The sequence below is a fragment of the Bos grunniens genome, chromosome 20, assembly GCF_055505025.1.
Source record: "Bos grunniens cultivar Pamir isolate PY7600 chromosome 20, Bosgru_T2T1.0, whole genome shotgun sequence".
Taxonomy (NCBI): domain Eukaryota; kingdom Metazoa; phylum Chordata; class Mammalia; order Artiodactyla; family Bovidae; genus Bos; species Bos grunniens.
This window is the reverse complement of record NC_141184.1, coordinates 63,815,715-63,837,585: the sequence shown is the minus strand read 5'-3', so window position 1 is coordinate 63,837,585 and position 21,871 is coordinate 63,815,715. Positions and strand designations below refer to the sequence as shown.

At 41.7% G+C, this 21,871-nt stretch overlaps 1 protein-coding gene across 3 annotated transcripts; it reads right to left on the bottom strand.

The window, feature by feature from the left end:
* Positions 1 to 7,356: 7,356 nt before the first annotated feature.
* BTF3 (basic transcription factor 3) lies at positions 7,357 to 14,071 on the bottom strand. 3 transcript variants are annotated; one of them, XM_086362123.1, is made up of 6 exons: positions 13,701 to 14,071; positions 13,279 to 13,347; positions 10,347 to 10,460; positions 9,834 to 10,035; positions 8,693 to 8,749; positions 7,357 to 7,799 (listed from the first exon to the last, which is right to left on the bottom strand). In XM_086362123.1, the coding sequence occupies exons 1-6, from the start codon at positions 13,830 to 13,832 to the stop codon at positions 7,753 to 7,755; spliced, it is 621 nt and encodes a 206-aa protein (XP_086218249.1). In that variant the 5' UTR covers positions 13,833 to 14,071; the 3' UTR covers positions 7,357 to 7,752. The 3 variants fall into 3 exon arrangements, with proteins under 3 accessions (XP_086218249.1, XP_086218250.1, XP_086218251.1); XM_086362124.1 differs by having other exon boundaries at positions 13,939 to 14,071; XM_086362125.1 differs by lacking the exon at positions 13,279 to 13,347 and having other exon boundaries at positions 13,939 to 14,071.
* Positions 14,072 to 21,871: the final 7,800 nt, after the last annotated feature.

Genomic DNA, 21,871 nt, shown 5'->3' with positions numbered 1-21,871 from the left:
TTTCATGTTTTATGTTCCTCTATGATTATTTTGCACAGTTGAGAACCAACTACATATAAAAGTGAGTAGCTTATTTGATCACTTTTAGTAAACAGATGTTCAATATTAAAAATGACTGAAGTATTTCAGCATTGTTTACCATTTGCCATCGCCTATTACACAAGGTAAGAAAATCTTTTTACATAGAACTGTCTTCTATATACCTAATTGTAGGCTGAGGATAGAGTCCCAGAGTGGGATTTTCAAAGAATGAGAACATTTTAAAGGCAGTAGCTGCTGTGGGAAGGATGAAGGAACACGGACCCCAGGAGCAGGAGACTGTGGTTTCAGGAGCAAGAACTGTGGTGTTTGTGATCTAGCAGAGGGAGGGTCTTCAGTGGAGCTCTGCGGGGCAGCAAGAAACCGTGGTGCATCTCACTGTGTCTGAGCCCTGCTTCCACCACTCCCTGGCTGTGACCCTCAGATTCTTTAAGCCGAAGTTTCTCCACCAATAATGTGACTATTCACAGCCACATGACAGGACAGTTGACTCTGAAGCTCTTCTAGGTGTTAGAAATAAAATAATGTTTATACTTGTTAGAGGGACAGAAAAAGCCTTGGAGTCCGGGAGTGGTTTCCATGAAAAGATGCCATTCTGCCTCTCTCAATACACTGCTGACCCACCAGGTGGGGGTGACTGCAGACCCAGGCCCCCGAAGAAGGTGCAGAGATGCTAGGAATTCTGGCCAATGGGTCGCCTCAGAAACATCAAGGGTGTGTCTCCCTGCTTGCACAGGCAGTGCTGCTGAGCTCTGAGAGATCAAGAGCAGTCTGAGCACTGTTTTTCTCTTCATGGTGTGCCTGTAAAACCAGCCAGGCAGCTTGCCTCTCCTGCTCTCCCAGGCCTGCTCAGGCCAGAAGCCAGCAAGCAATGTCCTTTGGAATGCTTGAAACCAAAATCAAGGTTTGCATTTCGTCTTTGGCACAGGGTTGTACCAAACTTTGGTGTGTTTTAAGAGTGACCTGATGTGCTCCAAAAATATACAGACCCCCTGTCCCACCCTCTGGAGATCCTATAGGCCTCAGGCGGAGGGAGCCTAGGAATCTGCATTGCCTTCCGTGATTCTCAGGTAGGTAGCCTGAAGGCCTGTTTTGGGAAAAAACACTGGCCCAGCCCTGGGTGGGGAACCAGAAGACCTGAGTGTGAAATTAGGTAGTTCCCCTGACCTCAGCATAAGCCTCAGAAGTCACTCCACCTCACTGGCCCTGTTGCTTCACCTTAAAGCTTCATTTTTACAATCCAGGGAGCAACACCCATTCATCAAAAGCCTGTTGCTCAGAGATTGAATTAGATGCTGTAGACAGGAAAAGCACCACTACAACTCAGAGCACACGCTGAAGGTCCTAAATGCTGTCTCCCGCCTTTCACACTGAGGCAAACACGGTCCACGGCTGGCTGATTTACGCCACGCCCCAACCCGAGACTCTACCCCAGGATGAAGACCTGTCTCCCCTGTTTGTGTGTGTGCTTTGCTGTGGCAGAGCAATGCTGGCCTCCCACCAAGCAGCATCTCTGCATTTCCTGCCTGGCATTCCGCATGCTCGGAGCGCTGGCTGCTGCCATCAGTCCTGGGATCACCGTCGGGATACCTGGAAAACCTGCGAGTAAGACTCCCCGCGAGGTGATGGAGCTGTCAATAATCCACACAACCAGCCAGAGCAGATTTATCCCTCATGTATTTCCAGAATGCGTGAGTCTCCTGATGTGGCTAATAAGGAGTGAGTCCACGTGCTGCACGCCAACCATGGCTCTGGACACCCAGCACAATATTTCATTCCTGTCAACCATCTTGCAAGGTGGTTGCTGTTATAACCATGAACAACAGAGACTTGGGGGAAGTTAGGAGACTGGCCCAAGATTATACAGCTTGGTAAACCGACAAGCCAGGGTTCCAATCCAGGTCTGACCAACGCTGAAGCTTCCGCAGATGTGGTTTCTCTCTTCAAGGAGTTTCTGCCACATTTAGGGACACGAGGATACCGTGGTGAACATTTTACCCAGTGTTAAATGAGGTTGGGTGGGCTGACAAATATCGTTAGCAATTCAAGTGAGACTAGCCACAGTCACAGTGCCAAGCATCTCATGGATTAAGGGATACACACACAGTGGTGTTACCTGCCTCTTAATTATTAACCTAGTCCAACTGTAAAACTTTCAAAAAGCAAAATACAGAGAGCCTGAAGTTCACAGTCACAGATGCATACTTTAACACCCAGTACTTGTCCCATAAATCCTCCAGACTTGTCACATTGACAGTGTCAAACAGCTTCACAGGGCCGGGCTTCTTATGTGGGGACCTCACTACTTGCTTGCCCCCCTCCCTGCTCCGTGATGGCTAGCTGGACTGCAGTGCATAGACCAAGGCAAATTAAAAAGCAGTCACCAGCAACTCCTATCTAAAGTACAGAATTACAATTAAAACATTATCAATGAATGAATGCTTCTATTAGAAATAACGCCATTGTCTACATAGGCCAAATGCCCAGCAGTCTCCCACAAAACTGAATATTCATGTTCCCCAATCAGAAGACTTGGACATACATGGACGAGGTGTGTGACACAAGAAACGACTGTGGGGATTGTTCAGATGAATCAGGTAAAGATGGAAACATGTAATTAATGTTTTAACGGGTTCTTAGAGTTGCTATCCTTACATTTCAGTCCTATAAATTGACTCACACTTAGAAATCTTCTTAAGGATGTTCACATTCACAATTAAGTTATTCTATCATTTCCAGTAGTTTGTATACTTAAACTAGGTGAGTTCTCTAGCTAAGAAGCAAATAAAGCCAGATTTGCCAAGATTAACAAAGGGAAAAATCTTGATGAACAATCCTTGCATTTCTTTGGAAATCTGGTAAGATCAAAGAAAATTCTGAATGCTTTGACTTTCAAAGATTTTTGTTTGTTTATTTAACCTTTGGCATTTCCTTGCCAGCCGTCCACCACTCTCCTCTCGAGACGCCTTCCACAGTGTTTTCCTACGATGATTTAACACTGTGCAGTACCCTGATCACTTTACAATCTGGTAAAGTGGATTACTCTAAAACCATGGTGGTAGATACAAGATATATTGCTGGCCCCAATGTAAAAGACTTATCGGAAATAGAATACACTAAACAGACCACACTTTGCCTTTTGTATAGTCCTCATGGAAGGTAGAAATGGAAGTGCTTCCTAGGAGTTGGATGTTATCTAACGAGGTGTTGGCAACAGAAGACTAACAGTATAAACAGATCTTTGCTGCCAGCTGCCCAATTACCAAATATCGGTTTTGTTCCTCATCTATTAAATGTATAAGCTCATACGGATCCTCCTTGTTTATGCAGTGTGTCGGTATGAGGTAGTACTCTTTTCAAAATACAAATTCTCTCGCCCGAATATGTAGAATCTTTAACAAACGACTGCCATATTCCCCTTGGACAGTTTTTCTTAATATTTTAAAAATCCAAATGGCTGTGTTTTTTTTTTCCCCAACATGACATTTTAACAGTTATGCTTTTAAAAATAATAAGATTGTGTAGTTTTACAGTGCCCAAAGTGTTCAGGCTGGAGATGTGATACTGTTTTCTTTGCCGACTGTGCCTGCATTCCCAGAACTCGCTGCAAAGATGGCATTCAAGACTGTGCTGACTGGAGTGATGAAAATTTATGTGAATAGAAGCTTTTTTAAACTATTATTTTGGAAAGACTAAAAACAGTTATTAATTCTGTTTAGACTTTTCTCCCCATAATATGACATATGTATCTTAAAGGTGTGTGTAGAGGGGGTGGTATGGAGGGAGTTACTAAAGCACAAATCGAGTGTTATGTAATAGAGAACAAAATGATGGATAGAAATCAGACCCAACCTTTAGTGACCTTTGGCCTGTTTTTAAACTTTAAATTTGTTTCCAATTTTTAGAATGTAGCTTTCTGTCCTTTAGTGACCTTTGGCCTGTTTTTAAACTTCAAATTTGTTTCCGATTTTTAGAATGTAGCTTTCTGTCCTTACACACAGGGTTATGATGATACAAATGTACTCTAGTTCAGTTATTTCAACAAGGTTTTAATCCTGGGACTTCCCTGGTGGTCCCGTGGCTAAGACTCCACACTTTCAACGCAGGGGGCCCAGGTTCCATCCCTGGTCAGGGAACTAGATCCCATATGCCACAACCAAGAGTTTGTATGCCATAACTAAAAAAGAGAGAGATCTCACATGCTGCAACTAAAACCTGAGGCAGCCAAATAAAAAAATAAAACTAAAAAAAAAAGAATATTAATCCTAAGAATCCTCAGTTCATAATTGAGGTCTCTTTATTAGTGTAACCCTGGTTTAGAGCCAACTGAAAGTAAGTTTGATTCAAAAGCAGTGGATGGCAGCCAGCAAATAGGGATAAGAGCCAAAAGATCAACCAGATCAGAATCATCTGCCCTCCAGCCTGCCAGGACCTGAAATTCTTTATGGTAGGTACTAAGGTCAAAAAAGCAGACCTGGGTTTGAGTCTCACCCTACTACTTATGAGCTTCCCTGGTGGCTCAGATGGTAAAGTATCTGCCTGCAATGCAGGAGACCTGGGTTCAGTCCCTAGGTTGGGAAGATCCCCTGGAGGAGGGCATGGCAACCCACTCCAATACACTTGCCTGGAGAATCCCCACGGACAGAGGAACTTGGTGGGCTACAGTCCATGGGATCACAAAGATTCAGACACGACTGAGTGACTAAGCACACACACACACATTACTCCTCAAGGGGTATGTTTTAAGGGCTCTCTTATCTGAATAATGTGACTCTTTACAGACTTTTATAACAATCGGTAATCACAACCTAAAATCAAAATTGCTAGGAGGAATATCAACAACCTCAGATATGCAGATGACACTCTAATGGCAAAAAGTGAAGAACTAAAGAGCCTCTTAATGAGGGTGAAAGGGGAGAGTGGAAAAGCTGGCTTAAAATTCAGCATTCAAAAAACTAAGATCATGGCATCCGGTCCCATCACTTCCTAGCAAACAGATGGGATGGGGGAAAAGTGGCAAATTTTTTCTTGGGCTCCAAAATCACTGTGGGTGGTGACTGCAGCCATGAAATTAGAAGATGCTTGGTCCTTAGAAGAAAAGCTATGACAAACCTAAAGGTTGGATGACATCACCAACTCAGTAGACCTGAGTTTGAGCAAACTCCGGGAGATAGTGAAGGACAGGGAAGTCTGGCATGCTGCAGTCCATGGGGTTGGAGAGTTGGACACCACTTGGTGACTCAACAAGATGGTATGCGTTGTACAGTGCTTAAGGTACTAATAGCCACAGGAATTGTGGGCAACTAAAGAAAAATTGTAAGGATATGGTGGACTCTATTAGCTGAAAAAAAAATCTGCTCTCCTTTTGTGGGGGAGGATTATACTTCCCCAATCCTCATGGCTACCAGACTATGTACCCGCCTTGTCTGGCTGCCAACATTTGTTAATGACGTGTATCACTTTCCAACCTAAGTTTGAAGAGCCAGCCGGTTGTTTGCAATCTTTTTCCTGTCCTGAGACTGGTAATGCTGATTCAAGGCTGTTTTTTGGAGTAAAGTGGGGCCCAGCCACAGGCAAACCACAAACATCAAGTGATACTGAAAATGTTACAAGAAAAACCTTACTTGTCCATAGCCACCAACACACCACCAGATCCTTTAAATAATGAACTGAACAAGTAACATTTTGAGATTGTTAGGGAAAAATTCTCTGAGCATAGGCAAAACAGAGGTAACCTTAGCCAGCATCTACTTCAAGCAGTAAGTGGCCCTGGGATAAGCCTCGCCTGGAAATCTATTGCAAATCTCTATTTAGACCCTCTCCTGTACAGATCAAAGGCAAGTAACTGAAAGAGTGTTCAGATAGTAGCCTTTTCACATGCTCAAGCCAGCCTATCACTGCAATCTCTTGGGGTGAGCGGAGAACATTTCTAAATGTGCTAGTGAAGAAAGCATCCTCAGCTCATGAGAAACGCAAATCCTTGGGCCCTACTCCAAGTCTTCTCAATCCTCTGCCCTCCAAGCAAGCCACTGCACTTGCTTTAGCCAGTTACATACAAGAAGTGATAGTGCAACAGCTTTAAGAGCCAGCACATGACCCATCATCATCCTCACTCTGCCAGATGGAGGCTGCTTCATCAGTCTGGGACCGGGAGTACATAGCATAGCCCACCTGACCCACAAGTCTGGAGACGCGTACTTATGTTTTGTAATTTTGTAAACCACTGAGGCTTTAGTCCTAGCTACTGGAGCAGCACATCTTAATAGAAATATAGTTAAGATATGCACACACTTTTCTCATAGCATCTCATTTTTGTGAGTTAAATAATAGTGACTTTTAGATACAGTTGTATAACTTCAACAGGTACTTTTAAATTGGTATGGAAATTTAAAATGAATTCTTTTTGTTGCAAGCAGAAACTAAGGTATGATTGCTAATACAGTTTTTAAAAAGTAGCCCTATACTGCAAGAGTTTTCTGGGGTAATCGTAACTGTTTAGTATCCTGTGGTGGCGGTCACATCACATATTAACATTCTTACAACTGTCACTTTTACTCTATGTTAATTTTAAAAGTAAAAAAAGTTTAAGGAAAACAGTGCTCATTTAAAGTGTTATCACTTAAGGTGACACTTCTTTTTTTTTTCAGGCATCTTAGAGAATTATTACCTAGAAGGGAGCGAAGAAATTAACTGTTTTTTTTAAGTAAACCCAATCCCAGGGACAGAGGAACCTGGTAGGAGGCCGTCTACCGGGTTGCACAGAGTCGGACACGACTGAAGTGACTTAGCAGCAGCAGCAGTTGTTATCTCGGAGCAGGCAATCGCACCCCACTCCAGTACTCTTGCCTGGAAAATCCCATGGACAGAGGAGCCTGGTGGGCTGCAGTCCATGGGGTCGCTAAGTGTCGGACACAACTGAGCAACTTCACTTTCACTTTTCACTTTCATGCATTGGAGAAGGAAATGGCAACCCACTCCAGTGTTCTTGCCTGGAGAATCCCAGGGATGGGGAGCCTGGTGAGCTGCTTTCTATGGGGTTGCACAGAGTCAGACACGACTGAAGCGACTTAGCAGCAGCAGCAGTTATATCTACAAAATGGAGCTAATAGTCCCTACTTCATAGATTGAGGATTAAATGAAAGAAAACTATTATATATAAGACACTTAGTATCTTTACAATACAGACAATATGAAGAGGAAACACTCCACTCACCCACCAGAGAATATTTTCTTATAATTACACCCATCACAAACCACGGAAGCCCAAGACCCACTGGAGAAAACGTTTTCCAACATAAGAATTTTATACCACCACTGTTACTTATACGGTCATTTAAATCTTTAATCAGATTCCATCCATGATTAGCAGTCATATTACATGCCATGATTAGCTGTCTATAAACAATTTTGCCTTCTGTGTACAAATTGGTATCAATGAAATAAAAAATAAAACCATATACTAGGCAAAGAATTTTATTTATCTTTGTCTCAAACTTTATTCTTAGGCTTCTTCAGCTTCATTAGCTGCAAAGAATGAATTGTATATAAGCAAAAACTGAAAAGAGCTGCAGTGTCCAGGGGCTTAGGCTTAAAAATATTAGAGATCTAGATTTTATCAGATCCATAAACAAAATTTTAAAAAGCAGTCATAATATAAAATAGCAGCTCCCAGTAACTTCTTCAAGATTTATCTTCTTCAGAAGTTAACTCAATTCAGTTTGCTTCATTCTTGGAAGCCTCATCAAAATTCTCCACAAGATCTAGGAAAAGGAAAAGAAAAAAGAGAAACTCAGAAAAAAAACCAAGTTTACAAAAATAATCATCAGTTGTTAAAAAGGAGATAGGAAAATGCTCTCAAAATATATCCTACAGTTAAAATTAGGATATATATTAAGACATTTTTTATTTCCAATGAGGCCACTAACCATTCGATATATTTTGAAGTGTATAATTTGACATATAAATAACACAAGGAAAAGAGGGAGATATTAATTTTCAATGACACAACTACTATGCTTAAAGAATATATATGCCCCCTCCCTTCCCACTCCATTCTAAGAATTACAGTTTAGCAATGTAATATATTAGTCATGTTAGGGCAGAAACAAAGAATACCACGACACAATTTGAAGTTTTCCTTGACACCTCAGGACACCTGTCTATGCAAAGTAGTATTTCTGAGTCTAGGCAGTCTACTGTCCAATATTTGTTTCACAACAAAATAAATTATCCAGTGACAGCCAGGATAGAAAAATGCCTCACTATTGCCAAACAGGTTTTTCTGCTGATTTTAGAGTGATTATATACCAAGATATTTCTACAACTTCTTCATGCCGTCTCATACATCTATGGATCTCATACATCAGTGGGAAACAGGTGATTTGTGATCTACAAGTAGCTATTATACTGAGGTTACAACATACATACCTATTAACTCAATATTTAAGGTTAGATACCTTCCTAGGATTCCAAACAGAAAAACCAAGCCTAGAAACCTGACTTCCAACTGAATAACACTGTGATTTTTCCCCTTCTCCCTCTGCTCCACTTTACCCTATGACCCGCCTCCCCAGGTAATCTTTCCTATGGTGCAAAGATTCTTCATTCTCCCTTGCTAAGATTCTCTAGTTTAACCACAAGTGAAGGTTCCTACCTGGAACTTCATCATCATCCTCCTCTCCAGTGGCAAGTGGTGCTTTTCCATCCACAGCTGTGAAAGAAAACGTGAGTGTTCAACAAACATTAACCAAGAGAACAACAGATCAAAAGCCAAATGCTGTTACGACTCAGGTTTATGGTGACATGTGGGATTTCATCTATAATACTAGCAGTAACATGATAATCTCATGTCCACAAATAAGCAAGAATACTAGTACCAGCCAACACGCCAAATTCCAAACCCATCCTTTCAATCCCACTGACCTACAACAGGGTAAAGGTAAATTCACATACCAAAAAACCTTTACTGAAGTGAAAATAAAAAACCAAAAAACTAAAGATGCCTTTGACTGATAAGCCTGCACTTTCCTTTTACTACACAAGCGAGAGCGAACTACACTTGAAAGGTGAGACCTCACAGTACTAGCCGTGTATAATTTTCCGTGGCATCCTTCAAAAGCCTACCTCAGCTATGAAAGCAGGCTTTTCAGCAAGAAAAAACAAGCAAACACACACATAGACATACAAATTGATTAAAGCAGAGTGAGCAAATGTCAAGAAAAACATGGATGACTAAATAGCAGGTCATATAATAAATCTTGATTCATTCATTATTTCCACTGCTCAAAATTTTAATCAGAGGCCTTCAGCATAAAGTAGCTATCCCCCTTATGTACAACCTATTCAACCACACAACCAACCTTCTGCTCTAAACAGAATCCTCATTACACCATAATCCAGAGTAGTGGCAAGCCAATTCTTGAAGACTATTGGCAATACCAGTTGAATTTGTAAAACTAAAGAATATAATTTTAATATATTTTAATCTAAACTGCCATTCATTTTTAAAAAGTCCTCATTTCTAACTAAAAAAGGTAAAATTTTTAGTCTCTGATCTAAAAGAGAAAGCTAGTAGAAAAACATTTCATTTAATCAAGTATAATGATCATAGCATACCAGATAAACTACTGAACACACTAAGAACACGGGCTTAAAATCAATATAAAAATTTATATTCTTTAGAGGAAAGTTTACATTTCCAAATTTAAAGATATTCGTATCTATTTGCATCATACATTTCAGAACTCTACTGGTAAGTCAGTCACCCTGAGCAAAACCGCTACTAGCAAACTCACATTGTTTGGGCAGAGCTTCAGCCAGTCTCCTTAAACTGGTCAGACTGTCGGCACCAAGCTGGTTTAAGATGCTGGGGAGCATTTCTGTCAGTTGCTTTGTCTCAGCGTGGCCCGTAATGGTGAAAGTGTTTGCTGCCAGAGATGCCTGAACTTTAGGGTTGTTAAAGTGGATCACTGTTCCTTGATTTGTGAACATATTCACCTAAAAAGAAAAAAAAAAGTTAAACTAGCAACACCCATCAAAATCTCTTTAAAACTGAACATTTTTATTAAGCAGAAGCAGAAGTCTAAGCAACCTGTATTTCACTGTACTGCAGAAGCAAAATTCTGCCTGAAATGGAAAGTACGACCTAATCGCTTTACCCTTAGTAATCTCCCTGATATTAATTGAGTACAAACAAATATTTTAGAGATGAAATTCTCTGCTGGAAGTAGAGTCAAAAATCATAAATGCATGAACAATAGTTTTTAGCCAAATCTTAATTTTGTGAAGAAATAAAATTTGACACTTACCTCTTCAATACCAGAGATATTGTTTACCCCTAACTTCTTTAAAGAGAACTGAAGTTTTTTGTCATCTGCTGTTGCTGTTCTATGAACCACCTTCTTCTTTCTGCGAGCAGTTCCCTATTGGAGGGAGAAAAAGAAAGAATACAGCACATGTTTATGCCACAAGAGGCATTTTCAAATGGACAGTTTCTAATTCCTTTCTGGCTTCTCAATCTGTGTTAAGAAAATTACAATAACCACAACCTTTTATGCAGTGAGTAGGCATATTAAGGCACTGATGAAAGCCAAAAGAGGGGAATGAAGAAAATTGCATACAAATCCTTCATAACTTCTACACTTCTAGTTTCGTCAGATATAAAGGAGTGATCTTTCCCAACTTTTACTTTTTAACATTATCTGCTCTAGAAATTATCTGAGGTAGCATGTGCCAACCTTAGTTAAGCCTCATTTAGAAACTCCATGTCAATAACCATTATTTAACCTTCTGTTTTTATATTAAAGAAAAACCAACCTTCATTAATATTCACAGGCAAGATCCTAAAAGACACAAGTCTATACACAGACTTCTACAGCACCTAAGAGTAAAACCCGAATTTCTTACCTTACCAGGCCCCTACACAATCTGCCCTGCCCCTATTATGCCACTCTTGACACTACTACACACACATTTACCTTCAGCCAAGTAAACCTTCTTGCTATTCCTTAAATAGGCCAAATATGCAGACAGGAGTCTCTGCATGTACTGCTCCCTCTTGTAACATTTGCACGACTCCCTACCTCACTTCAGATTTCTGCTCTTATGTCACCAAACCTGAGTGGCCTTTCCCAACCAACCAGTGAAAAACAGAAATTCCCACTCTATCTATCCAGGTTTTTCTTCAATCTAGTAGAGTACAGTATCTATACTCACTGAAGGCATACAACTTGATGAATGAATAAAATACAGTCTTCAGGAAGACTTGCCTCCTGTGCACTTACACCCAATCTCCACATACCCATCTTCCCAAAGCTCAAGCCACCATCTGTCTGTGCCTCCCCCAAACTGCAGTTAACACCCAATCACCACGACCTCTGCGTGTTGAAAATGCTTCCATTTCACTATGTATACTACACTATGAAAAGTTTCCTACTTTTTTAAAGATGCCTATCCCTCCTACTAGGACTAAAAGTCCCTCTCTAACGACTTTCAACTTCTTAAATTTTATACTCTCAGGATTGAGCAATAGTAAAGCCTTAAACAAATCATAGTGTACCTGAAGAAAACATCAATAGCTACAAAAAATATGGGTTATGAAACCCCTCAAAAACCTTTAAGAATAAACATTATCTTGAAGTGGTCATGCAGATACCCTGGTTTCCAAAGAATTCTCTCTAAAATACATCCCAAAGAATTACATAAGATTCTAAAAACAAAACCAGTCTGCATTCTTTATGTTTCACATTCTTGACATTCAATTTTTACTGAAATAATTTATTATCAATGCTCTGACCAGATATTGAAAAAAAGGGCCTTCACAGCATTTACCTAAAAATACCTAATGCTTGTAGATACCTCTAAAGCAACACTAACTCATCTAATTTCATATACCACAGTAAGTAGGTTTCTTAAAAGGTGAAGAAAATGTTCCCACATTACAATGATGACAGAAAGACTACCTACATTAACAATTAAAATTTAATCCTACACGGGCCTTAAGAATCTTCAACTTCCCTGTACTCTAGAATCTCTTTTACAAGTTAAAGGCTAATGATGAGATTAACAACAACAACAGGCACACAAGCACATTATTCACCTGACTCCTCTGAAACCTGCACTGAAAGGAATGATGATTAACAACCTACAGGAGCACCCAAACATCGACCCACAAGGAATGAGTCTTCTTGGCACCTGAAGGGCACATCTAGCTTGTAACAATTGCTAAAAAAGAAGAAACACCTACTACTGTTAATGGGTAGGTGCTGATCTGAAAACCAGCTTTTGGAGACGACGGGAGGGGAGGATTGGATCCTTTCACTACTGGCAAAATCAGTACTTAACAGACTCAACTTGAAGTCAAATGCTTAAAGTGGGAAAAACTAATAGACAATAAACTTGTAGCATGGAAGCTTTATACAAGTTTTACCAAGTAAAGACATGTTCTGTTTCAACAGGCTACCACACCTTGTTAAGCACTAGGAACGTACTAACACAATGCAAAATAACATTCGGTAGACCTCTGGTAGAGTGGATTTTTTTATTTAAGCAAATTAGAGAATCTAAATCTTATCAAGTTCAAAAAAGAATCCCCTTGAAGGGGACCAGCAGCCACCAGAAAAAATCAATTAACCAAAACCTGATCATTTAAAAACCTGCCACTCATCACTCTCATTTTCTCAGTTTTAGTGTAATTAAAAGTAAAAATGGAAAGATACCTACACAGGTAGTATTTCCAAACCCAGTCATTGCTCTTGCATCCCTATGCAAAGTACCTATAAGAATGACATCTTCAAATACCCCGGAAAATATACAACTACTCTAGACTGCATTTAGCTAAGAAAAGATTACAGAAACGTCTTAATTTACAAGTGACCTGAACTTCCAACTATTAAGTACAATTACCCAGAGCCATTTGAAAAGATAGGTGAAACTTAAATTCAGTTTTAGTTGTTTATTTAAAAGAAAAAAAATCAAGCACCGACTTTACACAACTTAGGTTATAAAGTCAATGACAAAACAAGCCAAGGGTTTTAAGGGCCACGTGATGACCTAACTGAAATGATACACAGACTACACTGTATATCTAATTTAATTCCTGCCATTCCCTTCACACGATTTGCTAGTTCGGTGAAATGCCCTCTCGAAACAAAGTGACAAGTCAGTTATATTAGAAATCAAAGGAGAAAAAACCTAAACCACAAAGCTTCAAAACAAAAACCCCCAACTATTTAAACTTACTTTCCCACCAATGCGCACTTGTGCCTGCAGTTTGGCGAGTTTCTCCTGGTTCATGATAGTTTCTTTCATCTAAAAAAACAGGAAACCCTCAGCGAGGAAAGCTCTAGTTCACTCCAGCATTCCACGCTCGTTATTTCCCAAGACACCAGCAGAATACATGTCCTACACAGGCGAAGGCCTGGATCCCAAACCCACCCCGCCAAGCTCCCGAATTTCAATTTTCGAGGGAGCCCAAAGAGCACCCGCTTTCCCATCCCACTCCCACAACTCCCCAGCTCTTTACAAGCCCAGAGAAAGGGCTCTAATCCACGCCGGATCGCCCCCACCCCCACCAACCCCCACCCCCACCCCCCGGCCCCGGCCTGGCCTCGGCCTAGCCAGGGCCTGCCCTGCCCAGCCACTCTCCGCAAGCCTCGCGGTACCTGAGGCTCCTGTCCTCGGGTTCCGCCGGGAGGTGGAGGAAGAGATGCCGCCGCCTCGCCCCCAGGGCAGCCGCCCCTGGCCCGACCTCGACCCCGAGAGTCAGCCTGAGTGGGTGCGCCTGTCCGTCGCATCGCCTTCCTCTCCTCAGCCCTGTCCCTCCCTGTCTCGCTCCTTCCGGGAACTTCCCGCCCCCGTTCCCGTCCGCCTCCCACGCCGGCGTCCAGAGCCTTTTTGTACCTTGTTGGAGCGGAAATGGGGCCGCGCGGGGGACTAGGGTTGGCGCTCAGGTGGTCTCGGGCAGACCAGCTGAGGTTAGGCGCACACACGCGGGGACGCAAGATGGCAGCTAGAGGGAGGCCGGAAGTGACGCAACGCCACTTCCTCCAAAAGTCAGGAAACGGACTTCTGCGAGCGCTCAGTGCCTGGCTGCGCACGCGCGGCCTCACGGGGCCGCGTTTGTGACGGTTCCGTGTGCCCTCCTTCCCTCGTCCAGCAATGGCAGGGTTGAGACCGCAGGAGAGACTGGGCTGGCAGCACCGCGAGTGGCCCTGGGAAGGCTGTGGAGGGGCCAGAGAACACGGTTCTTTGCATAGTTAGGGTTGAGTAAGTCGCACTGTCTCAGGGCCCCATCCCCAAGTTCTAAAGGCTCAGAAGAGAGCGCCTGTTAACGTTTGCGGAAATAAGTGGGGCAACTAGAGTGTGCTCACCTATTTAGCCAACTCTCCACTCGCTGGGAGGTGTAGATTGGAGCAATCATCGGAATGCTTTAGAATTTCCCCTTCCGCCCGATTTAATCTTTACTAAGAGCTTTTGTTTAAAAAAAAAAAAAAAAGGCTAATTTAGCTTTCCAAAGTTAGGTTGGTTGCCGGACCATGGTTCAGAATTTCTGGGAAGCGTGTTCAGAAAGCAGACCTGAGTCCTATCTCTCAGCGATTCATTCCGACTGAGGATAGGAGGAAGTAATCTGCAATTCAGCAGGTGGCTAACCACTTTAGATCCGTGAACTTACTTACCTTACTTCTTATGAGTCTTAGATAAAAAGTTGACTACTTGATACCAGTTGACATGGATTTGACTATTAGCGATTCACAGTTGAGAATTAATGAACTAGGGTCTTAATAACAATTTTCCACTGGGTTAATGCTGTGTTGGCTCTTTGTTGAATCCTCACAGAAAGCTTATGAGATAGGTACTCTACATATTCATGGCGTGGGAACTGAGGCTTAGGGAATTAAAGGTGTGAAAATAGACATACACAGCCCCATCTTACCTCCACCAAGTCTATCCATCTATATGTATCTGAACGTGTTTGTTGTCTTCCCTCCTGTTACACATGAAAGAAATAGTCCCTCTGCTTGTTTCATTCAGGTCCTTGATTCTTCTGTTACTGCTTCCCTCTTATATCTGTTTTCTCCCTTTCAACTAGATCATTCTGCCAGTACACTGAATATGCCTTAGAATCAGGTATCTTAACAGAAAACAAAATTTTGACTTCTCTTCACCTCCAATCGAGCTTCGCTGGTGGCTCAGCTGGTAAAGAATCCGTCTGCAATGCAGGAGACTGGGATTTGATCCCTGGGCTGGGGCGATTTCCTGAAGATGGGAAAGGCTACCCACTCCAGCATTCTGGCCTGGAGAATTCCGTGGATTGTATAGACCATGGGGTCGCAAAGAGTCGGACACGACTGAGTGACTTTCACTTCCCCTCCAGTCACTGCTTAATTTTTGTGTTCCTTTTTATAGCAAAATTTCTCCCCAAATTGTCTAAACCTCCATCTTGAAAAATGCAGAGGCAAATTCTCAGTTCTCATTTTAGGCAGTATTTGACTCACTTCGCCCTTCTACATTTTCAAACATTTTCTTCTCTAAGCTTCCAGAACATCTCACCTGGTTTCCTTTTACTTTATTGGCATCTCTTCAGTCTGCTTTATTTTCTTCCTCTGACTTCTAAATATTAGAGATGCTCACATCTTAGTCCTATGTTCTTTTCTGTCTATATTCTCCCTAAATGGTTTCATCCCATGGTTATAAATATCTTCATTTTGGTAAGTCCTAAAATTATAATTCCAATTTTTTGACTATCAGACTGAACATTCTTTTTGCATTATTATGGAAAACTTCAGGCACATGAAATTAAAAATAATATAATGAACCTCCATAAGTTCATCACCCAATCATCAACCATTATTAAACTAACACATAGACTCATTGTTCTTTTTTTAACTGATTTTTTTCACTCACACACACTCACATTAGTATTTTAGCAGCAGGCAGGATGTTTCCCCAACCAGGGATCAAACCCCGACCTCTGTAGTGAAAGCACTGAATCCTAGCCACAAGGCCACCAGGAAACTCATTATTCTTAATATGGTAGGGTGATTACTTATTTTTCATTTTTGAAGTTGACATATTTGCAGACCTCTGTTCCATATATATTTTAGGTTTTGTTCAATTATTTGAATTTTTTTCCCCTGGGGATTGATTGTGTAGATTTGGGAAGCGTTTTAAATCTTTATTCATTAGTGTATGAGTCTGCATTCAATTGCAGGAAATATATCTGACTATTTTAAATGTATACCGATTTAACATGGGGAATTGGTGTTTAGAATATTGTTTAAAGGGTTGGAGGAGCAGGCTTTCTGAAATGAGTCCCAGGATAATACTGCCAAACTGGGCTGTCAAGGAAACTACTACGCTGTCCCCTGGATGATGGAGAACCAGGACTCCACAACTGAACTTTTTGATGTTAAGAATACACTGCTGTAGCTACAATTCAAAAATTTAGAAGATATTGTAACAGTAAGTACTCAAAGCAAATGACTAGGCTTTGGAAAGCTGCTGCAGAAAATACCAGGATCTTAACCATGCTCACCAGCCAAAACACAAAGTAGCAAAAAAATTTTTGCTACTTCCCAAATTTTACTTAAATGTATCCAGTTGACAGAAATCACTTACCTCTAGAACTCTAACTGCCTGCAGAATTGTAGTGTTTAAAATTTCAAGATTTATAGGACAAGAAAGGAAGCTTGAAAGAACTTTGAATGCTGATTCTTCACATTCACAACCACCATAATGCATCTGTTTTTCAAATATTTTATGCACTTCAATAGACATAACTTTTTGAAGATCTTATTCAGTCTTTGTTAGCTGGATTCCCAGGCATAAAATAGTCTTTTTTTTTTTTTTTTTTTTTTAGATATTGCAAATATCTTCTCGTGGTCTGTTACATTTGTAGTACCCTTGTTGAACAAAATCATTACTTTTTAACCTCAAGGTGATGCATCAATTTACAGAATATATGAGCAACAGAAAAAAATGAATTATTCCACAGAAGGCAGTCAACAAAATTCAGGTTCCAGGAAATCACAGGACAGTTAATCTGGTTATTTCAACAAATAAAATTTAAAGTAAAAAAGCGGGAAAAGGAGGATAGAGGGGGTTCCTTAGCTAAAAAGAAACCTAAGAGAAATATCTTCTCCCCACCCCCCATAAAAAAGAAAAGAAAGTCCAGGCAAAGCTAGAGTGTTTAGGGATGCATGATAAAAATGAAAAAAAGATGGTCAGAAACATTAGGATAGTAGCTATTCTTGAAGAAGAAGGGTTGTAATTGGAAGGAGACAATGTGGAAGGTTGCTAGGGTGGTGAGCAAGTGTCTCTCTATTGACCTGTTGCTGCTGCTGCTAAGTCGCTTTAGTCGTGTCTGACTCTCTGCGACCCCATGGACGGCAGCCCACCAGGCTCCCCCGTCCCTGGGATTCTCCAGGCAAGAACACTGGAGTGGGTTGCCATTTCCTTCTCCAATGCATGAAAGTGAAAAGTGAAAGTGAAGTCGCTCAGTCGTGTCCAACTCTTAGCGACCCCATGGACTGCAGCCCACCAGGCTCCTTCATCCATGGGATTTTCTAGGCAAGAGTGCTGGAGTGGGGTGCCACTGCCTTCTCCATTGACCTGTTAGTGGTATGCAATTTTCTGTATTTGCTATACTTAACCATAAAAGTTTTTTAAAAGGATGAAAAGCAATATATATAAAATACAAAGTTATGTGCATATTTAAGGTCATATTTCAATGTTAGAATGGTGTGGTATAAACAGAAATATATATTTGGACTTTGTCCCAGGTTTCTGGGCCACAGCTCCTAACACCCTTGGAGTGGTAAGAGTGTCTTTCGTATACTAACAAGATGATAAGCGTGTTGGAGCCCTTGCATAGCTTCCGGTTGGGTCAGGTTGCCACATAAGATGAAAGCAGGACTGGGGGATTGAGGGTTATAACTTTCAGGCCCATCCCTCACCCACCGCCCTCCAGGGAGGAGAGAAGGCATAGAGGTTGAGTTTAATCATCAGTGGCCAATATTTTAATCAATCATGCCTATAAAATGAAATCTCTATGAAAAACCCCTAAACAAGAGGGTTTGGAAAGCTTCAAGGCTAGTGGTGACCACATCAAGGTGCTGGGAGGGTAACAGAGGCCAGAGAGGGCAATGGACATATGCAGCAACATAGATGGGCTTAGCGTCATGCTGAGTGGAGTAAGGCAGACAGAAGAAGTATCGCATGACGTCCCTTACATGTGGAATCCAAAAAGAAATGATACAAATGAACTTACAAAACAGAAAGAGACTCACAGACTTAGAAAACTAACTTATAGTTGCCAGGGGGAAGGGATAGTTAGGGAATGTACACACTGCTATATTTAAAGTGGATAGACAACAAGGACCTATTGTATAGCACGTGGAACTCTGCTCGATGTTATGTTCCAACCTGGATGGGAGCGGGGTTTGGGAGAGAATGGCTACCTGTGTATGTACGGCTGAGTCCCTTCACTGTTCATCTGAAACTACCATAACATTGTTACCTGGCTATACCCCAATACAAAATAAAACGTTTAAAGTTTGGAAAGCTAAAAATAAGTAAAGTTTCAGATAAAGACACTTAAAAAAAAAAAAGAGGGGGCATGAAGATTCCAGAAATTCGTCTCCCGCACACCAGTCCTTATTCATCTCTTACGTTTGGCTGTTCCTTAGTAATGTCCTTTATAATAAGCCAGCAATCATAGGTAGAGTTTCCTGAATTGTGTGAGCCACTCCAGCGAATGTCTGAACTTGAGGAGGTCATGGAAACTCCTGGTTTACAGTCAGTTGGTCAGAAATAAGGGTGGCTGAGGGCTTGGAACTGGCATCTCAAGTGGGGGCAGTCTTGTGGGACTGATCCCCCCTCCTTTTTAGACAAGATGTATGTATGTATTGACTGTGGTTCGTTGTTCTTTGTTGCTGCACGCAGGCTTTCTCTAGTTGCAGCTTGTGGGGCTAGAGTGCTGGCTCAGTAGCTGTGGGTGCACCGGCTCAGCTGCTCTGAGGAAAGTAGGATGTTTCAGGACCATGGATTAAACCAGTGTCCCTTGTATTGCAAGGCCAGTTCTTAAGCACTGGACTATCAGGGAAGCCCAGACCGACACCCTTTAATTCCAGGTGTGTGCTCAGTCACTTCAGTCGTGTCCAACTCTTCGCAACCCCGTGGACTGTAGCCCACCAGGCTCCTCTGTCCATGGGATTCTCCAGGCAAGAATACTGGAGTGGGTTGCCATGCCCTCCTCCAGGGCATCTTCCTGACCCAGGGATTGAACCCACATCTCCTGTATTGCAGGCACATTCTTTACCACTGAGCCACCAGGGAAGCCTTTAACTCCAAGTAGATAGTGTCTTCATCAAAGTGAATTATTGGACTCCCAATTAGTATCCAGAGAATCAGAAAAGTGTTTAGAGGGAGGAGAATAGGAGTGAAGGTCAGAAAAGAAGAAAAAATGAGAATGCCTGGCGTGGACTGAAGATGACTGTGCTGAACATGGCTAATGTCTGTGTAGGTTTTACACTAGACATCATTCTTAGTGCTTTATGTATTAATATTAACCCACTGGAGCCTATGAAGTAGGTACTATTACTCTCATTTTATAGAAACAAAAAATTGAGACACAAAAAAGATAAAGTAATTTATCTAAAGCTACAGTGTGCCAGTAAGAAGCAAAGGTGAAATATGAATGCAGGCAGGTAACTCCATAGTCTGGGCCTATAACTGTTACACCATGATACTGAGTGCTAGAGAATATGATTTTCTCAACTCTGTACCTGGTACCCAACAAAAGTTTATTCAACTGCTCACTCATTATCTCTATCTAGATGACTAACAGATATCTCAAATATACCACATCTAAAGCAGAGCAATATTTCCCATCCACTATTAAATCAACACTGAGTCAACTCTGTTCTTTTTTCCTATAGCCTCCCATATCAAATCCATCAGCAAATGTTATCCATTCTACCTTCAGAATACACCCCAACTTTGGCCACAGATCATATTTACTGATTCCACCCTAGTCCAGACCACCATCACTCACCTGGGCTGCTACTGTGACAGCCTCCTGACTTACCTCCCTGTCCCCACTTTGTCCCTGCATTCATGCTCCACACAGTAGACGGTTTTTTTTTTTTACAAAGCAGATATTACTCTCCTGTTTATAGCATCCCAGTGACTTCCCATTGCATTTAGAATAAGATCTAGATGCTTTACTATGACCTTCAGAACCACACATAAGATGCACTAACTATTTCTCAGATTTTATCTCCTATCACTGTTCTAGTTCTTAAGCATCTTTCACATTTGGGCTACACAGAATACACCATAAGAGCAAGAAGTTTCCTTGACCCTCACTTTTATTTTGAAAAATAAAATTAGGTTCAAAATATTAGGAATGATGAGTTTATTTCAGTCTCAGGGAAGCAGTCATGGTATGGTAAGTAACATTTGAACTGACCACTCCCCAATCTCAGTTCATCAACTTCCTTAGGTCATAAATTGGCCTAGAGAGCAACCATCAAAGTCACTGAAGAACTGAAGGATGCCATTCAGTTTCAGAGAGCGAATATGACAGGGAGCAAAACAAGGAAGACTGTTAGAAGGAAGGAAAGGTGGGCAGAGAGGGTACGCCACCAACTGCTTCACACTGGGGAACAGTTTGAATGGATTCAGCAAATACCCATTCCCTCTTCCTTCAACCATGGGCAGAGGATATGTCTTTGCCCATTTTGGGGGGTTGCTTAGATTCCTGGGTTGGGAAGATCCACTGGAGAAGGGATGGGCTACCCACTCCAGTATTCTTGGGCTTCCCTTGTGGCTCAGCTGGTAAAGAATGCGCCTGCAATGTGGGAAACCTGGGTTCTATCCCTGGGTTGGAAAGATCCCCTGGAGAAGGGAAAGGCTACCCACTCCAGTATTCTGGCCTGGAGAGTTCCATGGACTACAGTCCATGGGGTTGCAAAGAGTCGGACACGACTGAGCGACTTTCACTTTCACTTTAGTCAAGACTTGTTTTCATCAATGAAATATTAGCCAGATATGAGATAAGCAGAGACCTTAAATGTGTTTGTATGGTTTCTTTTGGCTCTTCTTTGGAGATCACCATGAAAAGAACATGCCTTAGGGAGCCACCATCCCTCGAGTTTGGCCCAGAATGAACACAAGTGGGGCAGTCCTGAAGCCTACGTACAACCTGCAGTAAGGCCATCTGGCCAAGCCCATACAGCTGACCTACAGGCTTATGAGCATGGAGATAAATTGTTATAAGTCACGAAGTTTGAGGTAGTTTGTTATATAGTATTATTGTGGCGCTAGTTGACAAATATACTGGTAACAATTAGTGCTATATGCTGTCATAATATTGTGGTTTATAATACATGTAAATTTAGCACAGAGTGCCTAAAACCCTTGGATTTTCCTAAGTGAAAAGAGCAATTAGGGCATCTTGATTTTCATAACAAATCCCTTTCAACCATACCTGAGTTTATTTTAAAGAGATAACTTTTGGAAGAAGTTGGTTGGGATGGTTATTGCCAGGGGAACCACTTTGATTAGAGGGTTGTAATTTAGCCCCACCCTCTAAGAAGGGGAGGAGCTGCAGTTTGAGTTCAATCACCAGTGGCCAACGATTTAACCAAACATGCCTATGTAATAAAGCCTCTATAAAAAAACGCAAAATGACAGAGTTTGGAGAGCTTCCCAGTTGGTGTATAACCCAGTTGGAGGTTAGGGAGAGTGGTACACTCAGAGAGGACTTGGATCCTCCACGCCCCTTCCCACATGCCTTGCCCTGTACACCTCTTCCACCTGGCTGTTCCTG

What these genes read in the sequence shown, in the direction of transcription:
- BTF3 (XM_086362123.1), bottom strand. Translation starts at nt 13,832, where the DNA reads ATGCGACGGACAGGCGCACCCACTCAGGCTGACTCTCGGGGTCGAGGT. An exon ending in AAGTGCGCATTGGTGGGAAA is followed by an intron (nt 10,461 to 13,278) that starts GTAAGTTTAAAT and finishes TCCCTCCAATAG; the next exon opens with GGAACTGCTCGCAGAAAGAA. An exon ending in GGATGATGATGAAGTTCCAG is followed by an intron (nt 7,800 to 8,692) that starts GTAGGAACCTTC and finishes TCCTTTTCCTAG; the next exon opens with ATCTTGTGGAGAATTTTGAT.